Source organism: Poecilia mexicana, unplaced genomic scaffold, assembly GCF_051168715.1.
Source record: "Poecilia mexicana isolate PSO_F unplaced genomic scaffold, ASM5116871v1 scaffold_5, whole genome shotgun sequence".
Lineage (NCBI taxonomy): Eukaryota > Metazoa > Chordata > Actinopteri > Cyprinodontiformes > Poeciliidae > Poecilia > Poecilia mexicana.
This window is the reverse complement of record NW_028263374.1, coordinates 3,761,536-3,777,246: the sequence shown is the minus strand read 5'-3', so window position 1 is coordinate 3,777,246 and position 15,711 is coordinate 3,761,536. Positions and strand designations below refer to the sequence as shown.

Here is a 15,711-nt window from a genome sequence, read left to right as displayed (position 1 = left end):
TGCCTTGAGGACCAGAGTCCTAAAAAAAGATTTATTTTTCTTATTTTCACAGTTCATTTTTATGAATTTACCGTTCATTTCAAGCATTAGCTCCAGCAGCAGCAGCTCTTTCTGTTCCACTCATTATTCTGGCCATGCAGGTACAGGAATGGAGGCGTGTTCTGTTTCCACGGCCTCCCTGCAGCCGACCCACTTCTGCCGCTCTACCGTCTGGACTCATTTTTCAGGCAATAAGTCAGCACAGCCGCTCCTGGTCACATGTCAGCCCATGCAGCAGAAACAGGAGTGACGGAGGCTCACAACCCGCCCTCCCTCTCCCCGTCCCCCTCCTTTGGCGGCCAATGGAGCCGCGGAGCGGGGACGAGCCTTCATTGGGAGCCTCTCGGTTTCCACTACAGTCATGTGACAGCCACATAGTAGAACTCCGTGGGAGCAGAGCGGACGGACGGACCGCAGCGCTGCGTGGATAGGTGAACCCCGTGTGGATAAACAGCTGCTTCTCCGACCCAGCGGGATGACGCAGAGCCCCCGGAGTCTCCCCGGACCCGGACCCGGACCCTGACCACGGTAAGACCGGATCCAACTTAGTGAGCGGAGTGTTTTCTCTCGGTGCCATATGCTGCTGCTGCTGCTGCCTGGATGAAAACATGTTTACGTGAAGGAGGAGAGGAGGGGAGGGTTCTGATTCTGGACCAAACTGTAAACTACATGATGCACCACAGCTCTCTGGACGCATCAGATTTAGATTAACAAAAAAGATTAAATAGCTTCATGTAAAAAACAAATACAAGATTTCTTCTAATTCTGTTTTTTTTTTTTTAATAATCGGTTATATTTGTGTTTACTGTGAGCTAATAATAATAATAATAGTTCAGATTGTTCGACATAAATTGTTGTACAAACATCACAGACAGTGATCCGTACTGCTCCAGCTCCAGGCTGCTGCCGTCCTGTAAACAAGCGGAGCAGGTGATCCTGCACAGCTGCTCTCTGTCGCCCCCAGGCGGCCCGTTTCCTTCCTTGTTTCCCCCACCACCCCTCTGTCTGCCAGTCGCCCGGGTTTACCTTCGGTCACTCGGAGACATGCAGGGGCCCCTGGAAAGGAAGCACGGAGAGAAACACGGGGGGAGGGAGGCCGAAGCCCCCCCGGCCACGTTCCAGGAAAGCAGCCTATTTATGAGCCCTACTGTAGGACATCAATAGGAATATGATACTGCCACACGGTATCACTACTGCTCTTTACAGTTTAGTCCGGAATCAGACCTTTGAGTGTAACCTACTTAAATTGTACTCCTGTACTGTTATATACACAAATAATCTACCATTTGAATAAAAAAAATACTAGAGATGCTGGTGGTAAGCAGTAACCAAATGTTGGTTGAGTCAAGTCCAATTTTTGAAGATTGGACAAAAACGTATGCAGGAAATTCCTGATAATCTGATTAATATCAATCAAAATGGGAATCAGAGAAGACCGTCCACTCCGTCTTAGAACAATCCTGTCTCATTCGTCATTCATTTTAATATTATTTTTGGATTTTTGAACCTGGTCACCAAAACGTTGAATGCTGAACTCATTGCGGTTAGCGAGTCAAAACACTATCAGGAAGATAAAAACATAGAATGCCTTCCTCTTTCCTCCTAACTTTCTCATGAAATCTTTATTTTTGGTCATCAGAGGGAAAAAAAAACAGATGTTTTGTTCCAGGTTTTGTCAACTTCATTTATGTTAGTTTGAAAAGAATGCACTGAAACAGTCTTTCTGGGTGTGCAGTATGTCAAAACTTAGATGAATGTGAATAAGAGCTGAGAGGAAAACTCACCTGAGTGAAGAGCTGACTAAAACTAAACTATGTATGTATTGTCCTAAATAAATCAGAAAACAGGACAAAGTATATGTTGCCCTGTTTATTTATAGAGTGCATAATGACCACACAAAAGTGGCAGGGTCAAGCTTTTCTCTTGAGTTTGAATTCGCAAACTGAAGACCTTCTCTGATTCATCTCTTGAATGAACTCCAAACCTTGATGAAAACAAGATGACGTAACAAAGCATAAACCTGAAGCTGAATCATGATTTATGTGTCAGTAACGTCATACAGCGTTTTATATATCATACTCAACATTTTCTCAGAAATTCATGTAATGAAATGTTGAGGAGGTGGATCGTTTTTAGTTTCACTCACACATACCAGCAGTTACAGAATCTGAACACATTTTCTTGATGTTGCTTTTTCATCCTTGCAGAAATCCGGCATCTAGCCTGGACACCTCTGGATTGTTTCCTGCACGGCTTTGAGGTTCTCACTGGGGTGGGGAGGGTGACCTTGGTTACTTTAGTTTATTTGGTCTACCCCTCTCCACGGCCAAGGACAAGTTCTCTTGCACCTGTATGAACACAGACTGCAGAATCCACGCAGAGGAAGCAGTTTGGCCAGGGATGGTGGATAACTCTCCAGCGAGCGGAGAGACTTCCCTTCCACTCAGCTGTTCTCTACGAGCCTACAGCCCTTTAGACATGGTGTCGGACCTTGGCTCCTATCAGGTGATCCCATCACCATTTTCAGATGATGATGTGAGTGTGCTATCCAGCCCTCGCTCCTGCTCCAGCCCAGAGTCGCCGGAACTCAGTTCCAGCTGTGGAAGCAGCTCCAGTGCAGAAAGCCAGGACAGCATCCTGGACCACCTTCTGTCCCAGACCTCCTTAGGAAGCGCCGGCGGAGTTTCTGCCGTACTCGAGCCACTAAACGCCTTCCAGTGGGACTCGAGGGGAGACGGGCCGTCCAAACACGAGCCGGTGGAGGAGGAAGACTTTAACTTTCTCACTTGGTCAAATGTGGAGACAGCAGAACAGCTCGGAGGCTTGTTCCATCCGACACTGGAGGAGATTGAAGAATTCCTTGAGGAGAATATGGAGATGGTGACGGTGAAGCAGGAGGGGTTTGACGTTGGACCAGAGGAGACTTTTGGTTTAGAAGGGGGTCTGGAGTGTTGCGGGGCATCCACTTCGGAGCTCAAGTTGGAACCAGATGCCAAGCATTCAGACCAAACTGTCCCCACCGCCGGCACCTCTGATCCAGCCATGGCAGCCTTGCCCGTCAGCAAAGCATCATCGGTCAACCCAACACACGAATCTGTCGCAGGGGCCAAGAAAACCTCAACCAACAAACCGTCCTTAGAAGACAGGTCCACTAGCAGCAGCGGGACGCCCGTCATCGTCCAGATTCAGCCCATCCGGGTGAAGCAGGAGCCCACGCTGACCCCGGTTACTCCGGCAGCCCCGCCCTCACAACCCGGCCCTGTCTCCGACATTAAAATTGCACAGCTGCTGGTCAACATCCAAGGACAGACTTTTGCCCTGGTGCCCCACATCTTGCCATCCCCCAGCCTCAGTGTCTCCAAGTTCGTACGGATTGCGCCAGTCCCCATTGCAGCCAAGCCCCTCGGCCTAGGGGAGAGCGCTGCCAGCCAAGCGACGGCCATTCTCATTGGAGGTCAAAGGTTCCAGAAGAGTCCCGTCGCAGATCTCATTAAAATGCACAAGTGCTCTTTTCCTGGCTGCAACAAGATGTACACAAAAAGCAGCCACCTGAAGGCCCACCTGAGGAGGCACACCGGGGAAAAGCCGTTCGCCTGCAACTGGCAGGGCTGCGGATGGAGGTGGGTGTCACCGGGACCGGGTGGGCTTCTGATGTTTATGTAATCAGTTATCTTTCTGTTGGTTACACAAAGTGGTTCACTGATAAAACAAACTCCTTGGTGCAGAAGGATTTAGAACAGATTTCAGCAGCCTGTAGCTATGGATATTAACTCATAACTTTTGAAAAAATTTACTTTTAAGAGTATTTTTACTGCGCTATGCTTTTTACTTTTACTTGAGTAATTTTATTTTGAAGTGTCTCTTCTCTTAAGTGAAATTTCTCGATTCTCAACCCACTGATTGATATAACTTTTAAATAATAAGTGATTGATAATTTGATCAGTTACTCAGTACTTCAGTAGACTTTTTACCAATTTTTTTTTTTTTACTCTTACTTGAGTAATTTCTTGGATAGCTATTTTTTACTTTTACTTCAGTAAAAAATATGTTGAAGTAGTTCTATTCTTAATTGAATGCAATTTTTGGGTCCTCTGCCCACCTCTAGTGTTCATTAAACTCAACAAAAAAAAAGTTCCACATTTTTTTTCAAATTGGCTCTTTGAAGTTGTAAAGTTTCCCGATTCAGACGGACGTCCTTCTGCTTCATGAGAGTGGAGGAAGTTGTAATTGTAATCTTAGAAACGGCTTCTCTGTGTCGCTGTCATCAGGTTTGATGGAGCTGCGAGTGGGAGAATATTGTGGTGGCCTTCTTACTGCGAGGCTCATCTGTAATCCTAAAATACTCCCCTGTCCCCAGATACACACACATATCACTGAGACATTTTCATTCATTAAAGTCCAACCTTTAACCTGAGTAACTTTTTTTCAGTGGGTGAAAACTGCATGGTCTTACTAAACCAGTGGTGGTGCAATTACTGGAGCCTTTCTGTTAGCCCTCTGTACATCCTCCTTCAGCCAACAGGACAGCGCTCGGTATTTCACAAGGTTGAAGCTCCACATGATGATCAGAATCCAGATGCTGTCTGCTCTCCGGCTCAGCCCACATGTTTATTTAAGGTTTCAGGTCTAGAGAGTCATCTTGCCATGGCCAGAGGTGGGCAGAGGATATAAAAATGGTCCTGAAGTAAGAAGGGCATTACTTCAACATATTTTAACTCAAGCAAAAGTAAAAAGTAGCTGTCCAACAAATGACTCAAGTGAAAAAGTGTTTGGTAAAAAAAAATCTACTGAGTAACTGATCAAATTAACAATTTAATATTGAAAAATTACATCATCAGACGGACCAAAATGTAAAGTTAAGTGGAAATTTTGGTATTTTAAGAACCAAAGTGACAATAATTCATATCAGTAACAAAAAATAATAAAATCAGGCAAAAGAAAAATTTTCCAAATCAGTTTCTGTCAATTAAAAAACTGCAGCTGTGTGTCTGTGTCCGGTGAATTTTTTTGGTTAAAACATGTTTATTTTTTCATTCAGTGGGTCAAGAATCCAGAAACTTTACTCCAATAAAAGTATTGATACTTCATAATAAAATTACTCAAGTAAGAGTAAATAGTACAGAAAGTACTTTTTTCCCCCCAAAAAAGTTACTCAAGTAAAAATAATTGAGTAAATGTAACTAATTGCTGCCCATCTCTGGTGACCAACACTTCCAGTTAAAGTAAAAACTGGAAGTCTAACCGATTCTACAGGTTTACATTTATGATGGTAGGATAGAGAGGCTTTTCCACCCAGAGAATAAGCAGTGAACCGATTTATTGTTTTGTTTGGTATGAAGCTCTTTGAGTATAACTGGAAGATCAGTTTATAAATTCAATCCATTTATAGAACTTTGCAGTAAGATGCACTAAAAGGCCAAATGTAAAATGTGACTAGATGTGAACAGCACTGTATATTCACATTCTCCTGTTAACACGTTTCAGAAACGTCTCTCTTTTTAGCCTTTTTAGCTCCATAAACTGTTCTACATGTGGAGCGACTGCATTCATTTGAACAAGTTTCTGAGTCGATCTGAAGATTAATATTTTCCCTTTCATTATTTAATGTGGACGGATTATTTTTGGTCTCGTTTCTTGTACTTGTTGCACACACCAAGTTTCCGGTTCCTGAAAAGCTGGAGTCCACAAACAAAGACTGGCTGCATCCAAATCGCCATATTAGATGCTATGATACTAAAAATCAGTATAATGGATATTCTGATTGTGCTTGAATGTATGGTCTGAACTATGCAGTTTACCTTCTGGGTGCCACGTCTTGCAGGGTGTCAGTAATCCGTCCTGAAGGTCCCGTGTTGCCTCTGACCTCTCAGTCAGCTGCTGCTCAGGGTTTGTAGTTGGAAAGCAGCATACGTTCTGACAGGATGAGGAGGGCTGCACACGCTTGCTCTGTTTAATCCAGGAACTGTGTTCTAGCAAACAAAAGGACCTCTGTCTGTTTACAAAAGGCAGGGTGTGTGTGTGTGTGTGTGTGTGTGTGTGTGTGTGTGTGTGTGTGTGTGTGTGTGTTTGCACAGGTGAATTAACAGGACATTTCGCCTGTATACACGCAACACTAACGGGACATTTTGAATTAGTGGGACAGTGCCGATGTCCTCATAATTCTTGCAACATAAAAATGATTGGAGGGGGTTTGAATGGATGTCAAAGGGTTAAATTCCAAAAATCAGGCAAAGTCCCCATAAGTCACAATTACAAGACATGTGTGTATAATGTGTGTATCGATTTGCGCCCCGGGTGGTAACTCTTGGTATTGCACTTGCTCATGAATAATTCACACATGTGTATCTTTTTAGACACGCTGATTGGCCAGCATATGCGGGTCCCTGTAATGAAGGTTTTTGTCAGGAAAATGTGTGTTAAATAACAATTCTCCTAAAAATATGCTACTTTATTGAATGCAAATCTGGCTAAATTAAAACACTGATTATTTTAGATGTACTAAATCTGTAACTGGCTGTTGAGTGATTCATTTCAACAAAGTTAATCTTTAATCTATGGTTTTATAGTATACTGAAGGATGTAAGAGGATTGATAATATTGAGTCTAAAAATTTCAGTGGCTTAATGGTATGGTATTACTGGCCATAGCATATTTTTGGATTGTAAATTAAATTTTGAATGATTAAAAGATAGTTGTTAATAAATATTGGGAGATTGAAAGTTAATTATCACATGCAAATGTAATAGCTTAGGTATAGGGACAAACTTTACCCAACTAAATCCTAACCTAGAGTAATGCAACTCACTAGATGTTGCAGATTTCACTAAAAAGAGACTTAGACTTGTAAGAGGTTATGTGAACATCCCTGGACAACACCTTTTTATCCATATATACAGTGAATCTGGAAAGTATTCACAACGCTTCAATTTTTCCATGTTTGGCTATGTTATAACATTTTTCCAAATTGTATTAGTCCCTTTCCTCAAGATTCATAACACAAATGCCCTATTATGACACGATGTGTGAAAAATGTGTGATTTTTGCAAACTAACTAAAAACAGAATTACTAAGAAATTAAATTTACATACATAAGTATTCACAGCCTTTTTCATGAAGCTCGAAATAGAGCTATTTTCACTGATAATTGCAGAGATTAAGTTCTACAACTTAAATAGATTCCACCTGTAATAGCCAATTCTGTTGATTTGATTAGATCTGGAAAGGCACACACCTGTCTTTATAAAGTCCCAAAATGGACAATGGATATCAGTATGCAAACACCAAGCATGAAATCAAATACATTGTCTGTAGACCTCAGAGACAGCATTGTTTTGAGGCAAAAATCTGGGGAAAGATATAAAACATTCTCCTGCTTTGAAGGCCCCAATGAGCTCAGTGGCCTCCTTCATTCATAAATTGAATCAGTTTGGAACAACTAGTACTCTGTATAGAGCTAGTTGGTTGTCTAAATTGAGTAATCAGGAGAGAAGGGCCTTAGTCAGGAAGGTAACCAAGTACCCTATGGTTACTCCAATGTTCCTCTTTTGAGAGAGGAAAACCGAGAATCTGACCCCTGGCTACAGAAACTGGCTCTTGGGATGCGAAATGTCACCTCTGGTGGGGAAGAAGCCTAAGCAGGTGTGCAAGGTTGAGAGGTTCCATCTAGAAATAGTCGGTTTCACCTTGACCCATGGCTCGGGTTCTGGAACCAGTCTCCTTGAGAGGGGTTGGACACTCTTTCTCTCTGGAGTTGCCCCCAGTGACAGGCATTTGGCCAGAGTGGACATACTTTTGTTGCCCCCCATCTCGGTGCTTACACATTGAGGTTCGTCCCGGTGAGTGAGAGGGTAGCCTCCCTCTGCTTAGAAGTGGGGGGCTGGGTCCTGACGGTTTGTGCATGTGCATGTTCAGATTACCCACCCTTTTTGGAGTCCTTTGAATGTTAATGTAGAGTGCACCTCTTGAGGACTCCCTTGTTCTGCTTGGAGACTTCAATGCTCACTTGGGCAATAACAATGAGACCTGGAGGGGCACGGTAGGAAGAAATGGATCTCCTGACCTGAACCTGATAGGTGTTCTGTTGTTGGACTTCTGTTGTTGGACTTCTGCCCTGATATCCCATATCATGAAGGTCATGGAAAGACTCCTGTTGGCCCACCTGAATAAGCTGACAAGCACATATCAGGACCCCCTGCAGTTTGCTTATTGCCATGGAGTAGGAATTTATGGTGCCATCATATACCTGCTTCATCAAACCCACTGTCATCTGGACAAAGCAGGCAGCACTTTGAGGATCATGTTCTTTGATTTCTCCAGTGCATTTAACACAATTCAGCCTGATCTGCTCTGTGAGAAACTTCAGAAGACACAGATGGAGGCCTCAACAAGGACTGTGTGTCTAACCAGGTGGTCAACAACACAGGAGCTCCACAGGGCACTGTACTCTCACCATTCATTTTCACTCTGTGCACATCATGCTTTCAGGATAAGTCTGACTTCTGTCACCTATGAAAATACTCGGCTGACTGCAGTTGTGGGATGCATCAGAGATGGACAAGAGGCTGAGTACAGAGAGCTGGTGGACTGCTTTGTGGCATGGTGTGGGGACAATTATCTCATCCTGAATGAAAATAGAACAAAGGAGATTATTGTTGATTTCCGGAGAAACAGTGTTAGATCAAGCCCCATTTCCATCATGGGAGAAGAAGTGGAGGTGGTTAAGGAAAATGGAGTAACACCTTGGTGTTCAGCTAGATAACAGACTAGACTTGAAACTCAACAGTGAAACCGTCTACAAGAAAGGACAGAGTAGACAGTATTTCTTGAGGAAGCTAAAATCCTTTAAGGTTTGCAGCAAGATCCTGCATATCTTTTATAAGTCTGTTGTTGAGAGCACCGTCTCCTCTGCTGTCATCTGTTGGGAGAGCAGCATCAGACCCAGGGACTTAAAAAGCTTAACAATTTGATAAAGAAGGCTGGTTCTGTTCTGGGGACGACTGTTAAAATTCTGAAGATGATGATCCACAGAGGAATTTTGCATAAAATCAAAAAAAGTTTTAGACAATGCTCACCATCCTGTTATTTCAAATCCGAGTCTCTTCAGCCAGACGTTTCTACAGATTGGTTGTAAAGCGGACTGCTACAGGAGATCTTTCTTGGCCACAGCCATCACAATCTATTATAACTCCTTAATTAGTTACGTCAACATTTAATTTCCGTTTTGAATAAGCAAACTACTTTTGAATTTAATTGAATAAAGACCCAATGAGATCAAGATATACACCACAGGTCACTAATAGGTGGACCCTGGTCCGCATCTAGACTAAAATGATGTCTCATGTGGACCCAAAACAAAAATGACAACCTAAAATCTTGTTGAGCACTGTCTGATTTACTGGTGCAGCTTTTACAGTATAAGCCAGTGTTTCTCAACCCTGGTCCTCACCGCCCCCACTGTCCTGCATGTTTTAGGTATTTCCCTTCTGCCACACACCTGGATTGTATCTCTGGGTGATTAACAGGCTTCTGCAGTATTGGATGGTCATGCAATCATTTGAATCAGCTGTTCTGGAATAGAGACACATCTAAAACATGCAGAGCAGGGGGGCGTGAGGACTGGGGTTGAGAAACACTGGTCTAAGCAGATTTATCCATGAAGGAAAAGTCTGTAAGGACTGATCCCCTGGCTCCAAAGGGCTACTGTCCTCAAAGCTTTCCCAGCTCTGAGGTAAGTAGGTAAATCTTAAATCTTAGTAGGTAAATCTTAATTATGTTTGGCTCCACACACGTGACACGTGAGTCAGCTTTCTCTACAATGAATATTATAGAAACAAAATATTGTTCCTGGCTCACCAATGAGCACATCCACATACATGAGACTGGTTCTGACATCACTCAAGCACAGGTTAAAATTATGGCATGACAAGCAAGCACTCACTTCTGTCACTGAAAGCAAAAGAAATAAGTGATCTAAGTCTAAAAATGTTCAGTTATTAAATCTGTTCATTTTTAAATAGTTTAAGTCCAGATGGTAAACAAAAATATAAAGCTTTCTTCAATTTGTTTTTCTGAGGTTAGTCACTTGTAAACAAGTTTTCTTGTTTCACCTATGTTCTTCTTTTGACTTGACATCCTACTTTTACTCAGTGATTGAGACATACATGTTCAACTCCCTGTTTCATGACAATAAATATTGTCAAAAGGTACTCGAATAAGACTGAATTCATTTAATTTGAAAAGCAAATCAAGTCATGCAGATGCTGAAACAACTACCTAGCTAAGTTTTTTTTAAGTATATATATATATAGTTCCCTTCTCACCCTCCGCGGGTGGTCTTCTTCATCCTCTGAGCTCGGGTCCTCTACCAGAGGCCTGGGAGGTCGAGGGTTCTGCGCAGTATCTTGGCTGTGCCTAGAACTGCACATTTCTGGACTAAGATGTCTGATGTCATTCCTGGGATCTGTTTTAGCCACTGCTCCAGTTTGGGGGTGACTGCCCCGAGGGCCCTGATGACCACTGGCACCACTGTGGTCTTCACCTTCCAGGCCTTCTCCAGTTCCTCTCTGAGGCCCTGGTATTTCTCCAATTTCTCGTGCTCCTTTTTCCTGATGTTGTAGTCATTTGGTATTGCTACATCCACCACAACGGCTTTCCTCTGTTCTTTATCCACCACCACAATGTCCGGTTGGTTCGCCATTGCCATCTTGTCTGTCTGGATCTGGAAGTCCCACAGGATCTTAGCTCGGTCATTCTCCACCACTTTTGGGGTTGTTCCCCATTTTGATCTCGGGGCTTCCAGTCCATATTCTGCACAGATGTTTCTGTACACTATGCCCGCCACTTGGTTATGTCGTTCCATGTACACTTTCCCTGCCATATATATATATATATATATATATATATATATATATAATATTACTTCAGACCTTGGCATCATGAAATATTGCTAAGATATCATAAATTGAATACCCCTGATATACACAATTGCACATACTATATAACTGATCACTATGGAAATGACATCTGTAATAATTTTGGAAATCACTGTCATGAAGGTCCCAGGTAGTGGATAAATAATTATTCTATCACAAAATCTAGTGGATGATTTGTTCATCAAAGAACACCAAATTGGAGAGAGGAAAAGGGGTGGAGCCTTAATCCCTCCCCACCTGTCATTTTCCTCCCAAGACTGATGTTGCACTCTCTGCGAGGATACACAATTATACTGCACTGGAACTCAGATGGATGTGGAGAAGTATGCAGGTAAGTCTTTGTTAAAGTGCTTTGAACATAAGCAAGGTTAGCAAACTTTTACTGATATTTGCAATGTGACCAACATATATTTTCATGCAGCACTTGCTAATTAAGCTAATGAGCAAAAGCTAGCTTGTGTTGAGAACAGGTGACCACTTAGAACAAGGTTTAAACACTCCATGTGTTAAATGGAATGACCATTTAAAAACAGGAATTTGAATGTTACATTTGTGTTCAAACTGACTAGATGTCGACTAGAAACAAAAACAGCAACATGGGCTAATGGCTGCTGACTTCAGTTATGATGTTAGCATGTGCAGCTAACCTTGTCTACTGTTAAACATTTTCGTTTTATAAAGTAGTGCTTTCTAAATATTTTGTAGATGTTATTGTTGGCTAAGTTAAACAGATATGAAAATATGAAACATTAGCTGCAACTGAGGTTAAGAGAAGTGCAGCCCTATGTTAATTTTCATGATTGTGATAAGAACACAATGCAGTAAAAAAAAAAACTAAAAAAAAACTGTGAGTAATGAATAAGTGCATGTATTCAGGAAGGAACATCAGACAACAAATAGTGTGAAGTTGTTCCCCATTCAGTCCCTTTTTTATTAAATCAAAGAGGAGTTTTGTTATGCTTAATTGTCAACCATGGTACTAAGGGCCCACTGTCCTGTATATTTTCCTGCAACTTTTAGATATCTGTCTTTTTCAGCATACCTGTCTCCAATATAAGCACAGTATAGCTTGTTTACATACTAGTGAGGACATTTCACCATGTATTTTAAGAATACTCCTAAGGTACCTGCTCGAGGCAGTCAAAGCAATGGTTATTCCTGTCAAGGCACAGCATTTCTAAGACTGTGTATATATAACCAGAAGAGTAATATTGTTTTCTGTCACTAGGACCTTGTTTAAAATACTTTGGCCAATTGGCTTACCTATCATTGCATTAGCTCTATATATAGTGTTACTGTATCTTGAAGTTAATATTAAATGAATCTTAATGACTCGTTTGCTGTCTTCTCCACAGGTTTCTGCCCGCTCTGAAAAAAATGTAAGAGAAGAACCAATGGGATCACTACCCTCGTCTCGTGAACCGCAGGTGAACAGCTGTCCAACTTGGAAATTTTTGTAATTTTTCTCACGTGTATTTTGGTGGACATGGGTTTTTGGGAGAGTAGACACAGTCCCAGCAATGCTTGTTCCTGTCAGGGGACAGCATTATGAGGACTGTGTGTAGATGACCCGAAGAGTAGTATTGTTGGCATTCATTGGAACATGTGTGTTTGAGAGCATAGACACAGTCCCAGCAATGCTTGTTCCTGTCAGGGGACAGCATTATGAGGACTGTGTGTAGATGACCCAAAGAGTAATATTGTTGGCATTCATTGGAACATGTGTGTTTGAGAGCATAGACACAGTCCCAGCAATGCTTGTTCCTGTCAGGGGACAGCATTATGAGGACTGTGTGTAGATGACCCGAAGAGTAATAATGTTGGCAATCACTGGGACCTTGCTTAAAATACAATTGCCAAACAATTTGCCTAGCTTTACCGTAGCTCTTTATAGAGTGTTACTCTATGGTGTTCTACGTTGAAGTTCATTTTAAATGAATCTTAATGACTCGTTTGTTGTCTTCTCCACAGGTTTCTGCTCACTCTGACAAAACTGTAGGTGATGAAATGATGGGATCACTATCCTTGTTTCCTGAAACCCAGGTGAACAGCTTTCTGTCTTGGAAATCTTTCTAATTTTTCTGATAGGTATTTTAGTGGACATGGGTTTTTGGGAGAGTAGACACAGTCCCAGCAATGCTTGTTTGTGTCAGGGGACAGCATTATGAGGACTGTGTGTAGAAGACCCAAAGAGTAATATTGTTGGGAATCATTGGGTCATGGGTATTTGAGAGCATAGACACAGTCCCAGCAATGCCTGTTCCTGTCAGGGGACAGCATTATGAGGACTGTGTGTAGATGACCCAAAGAGTAATATTGTTGGCAATCACTGGGTCATGGGTGTTTGAGAGCATAGACACAGTCCCAGCAATGCTTGTTCCTGTCAGGGGACAGCATTATGAGGACTGTGTGTAGATGACCCGAAGAGTAATATTGTTGGCGATCACTAGGACTTTGCTTAAAATACTATTGCCAAACAATTTGTATAGCTTTACCATAGCTCTTTATATTGTTATACTCTATGGTGTTCTACCTTGAAGTACATTTTAAATGAATCTTAATGACTCGTTTGTTGTCTTCTCCACAGGTTTCTGCTCACTCTGACAAAACCGTAGGTGATGAACTGCTGGGATCACTATCTCCGTTTCCTGAAACGCAGGTGAACAGTTTTCTGTCTTGGAAATCTTTCAAATTTTTCTGACAGGTATTTTAGTGGACATGGGTTTTTGGGAGAGTAGACACAGTCCCAGCAATGCTTGTTCCTGTCAGGGGACAGCGTTATGAGGACTGTGTGTAGATGACCCGAAGAGTAATATTGTTGGCAATCACTACGACCTTGCTTAAAAGACTATTGCCAAACAATTTGCCTAGCTTTACCGTAGCTCTTTATAGAGTGTTACTCTATGGTGTTCTACGTTGAAGTTAATTTTAAACAAATCTTAATGACTCGTTTGTTGTCTTCTCCACAGGTTTCTGCTCACTCTGACAAAACCGTAGGTGATGAACTGCTGGGATCACTATCCCCGTTTCCTGAAATGCAGGTGAACAGTTTTCTGTCTTGGAAATCTTTCAAATTTTTCTGACAGGTATTTTAGTGGACATGGGTTTTTGGGAGAGTAGACACAGTCCCAGCAATGCTTGTTCCTGTCAGGGGACAGCATTAAGAGGACTGTGTGTAGATGACCCGAAGAGCAATATTGTTGGCAATCACTACGACCTTGCTTAAAAGACTATTGCCAAACAATTTGCCTAGCTTTACCGTAGCTCTTTATAGAGTGTTACTCTATGGTGTTCTACGTTGAAGTTAATTTTAAACGAATCTTAATGACTCGTTTGCTGTCTTCTCCACAGGTTTCTGCTCACTCTGACAAAACTGTAGGTGATAAACCGATGGGATCACTATCTTCGTTTCCTGAAACCCAGGTGAACAGCTTTCTGTCTTGGAAATCTTTCTAATTTTCTGATAGGTATTTTAGTGGACATTGGTTTTTGGGGGAGTAGACAGTCCCAGCAATGCTTGTTCCTGTCAGGGTACAGCATTATGAGGACTGTGTGTAGATGACCCGAAGAGTAATATTGTTGAGTAATATTGTTGGCGATCACTAGGACTTTGCTTAAAATACTATTGCCAAACAATTTGTCTAGCTTTACCGTAGCTCTTTATACTGTGATACTCTATGGTGTTCTACCTTGAAGTACATTTTAAATGAATCTTAATGACTCGTTTGTTGTCTTCTCCACAGGTTTCTGCTCACTCTGACAAAACCGTAGGTGATGAACTGCTGGGATCACTATCCCCGTTTCCTGAAATGCAGGTGAACAGTTTTCTGTCTTGGAAATCTTTCAAATTTTTCTGACAGGTATTTTAGTGGACATGGGTTTTTGGGAGAGTAGACACAGTCCCAGCAATGCTTGTTCCTGTCAGGGGACAGCATTAAGAGGACTGTGTGTAGATGACCCGAAGAGTAATATTGTTGGCAATCACTACGACCTTGCTTAAAAGACTATTGCCAAACAATTTGCCTAGCTTTACCGTAGCTCTTTATAGAGTGTTACTCTATGGTGTTCTACGTTGAAGTTAATTTTAAATGAATCTTAATGACTCGTTTGCTGTCTTCTCCACAGGTTTCTGCTCACTCTGACAAAACTGTATGTGATAAACCGATGGGATCACTATCTTCATTTCCTGAAACCCAGGTGAACAGCTTTCTGACTTGGAAATCTTTCTAATTTTTCTGACAGGGATTTTAGTGGACATGGGTTTTTGGGAGAGTAGACACAGTCCCAGCAATGCTTGTTCCTGTCAGGGGACAGCATTATGAGGGCTGTGTGTAGATGACCCATAGAGTAATATTGCTGGCAATCATTGGGACTTTGTTTTAAATACTATTCCCAAACAACTAGCCTAGCTTTACCATAGCTCTATATACAGTTTTACTCGAAAGTGTTCTACCATGGTGTTAATTCTAAATTAATGTTTTTAAAAGCTGTCAGATACAGTATAAGATATGACTACCTTAACAACCCTCCCCCTCCTCCTGATTAATAATTTATTTTCAATAATTTAACATAGTAATCATTGCACAATATAATAATGTTCTTTAATTTTGGCTAAAGGTTAGGTTTCTGTGCAGTTAAGACTAATATAACAGACAACTTGTTTTGTATCTCTAATTTGACAGGATGCAGAAAACCTCAATCTCCTGTTGAATTACATGGGAACTCTTCTGGTATGACTTAC

The 15,711-nt window shown here is 41.8% G+C and overlaps 1 protein-coding gene across 1 annotated transcript in view; it reads left to right on the top strand.

Moving 5' to 3' along the window:
* Positions 1-68: 68 nt before the first annotated feature.
* Positions 69-15,711, top strand: part of klf15 (Kruppel like factor 15) — a 38,064-nt gene continuing 22,421 nt past the window's right edge. Inside the window, exons 1-2 of the mRNA XM_015006171.2 lie at positions 69-567; positions 2,247-3,659. Of these exons, the coding sequence (XP_014861657.2) occupies positions 2,392-3,659 (1,268 nt within the window). The 5' untranslated portion in view covers positions 69-567; positions 2,247-2,391. The remainder of the gene's footprint in view (positions 568-2,246; positions 3,660-15,711) is intronic.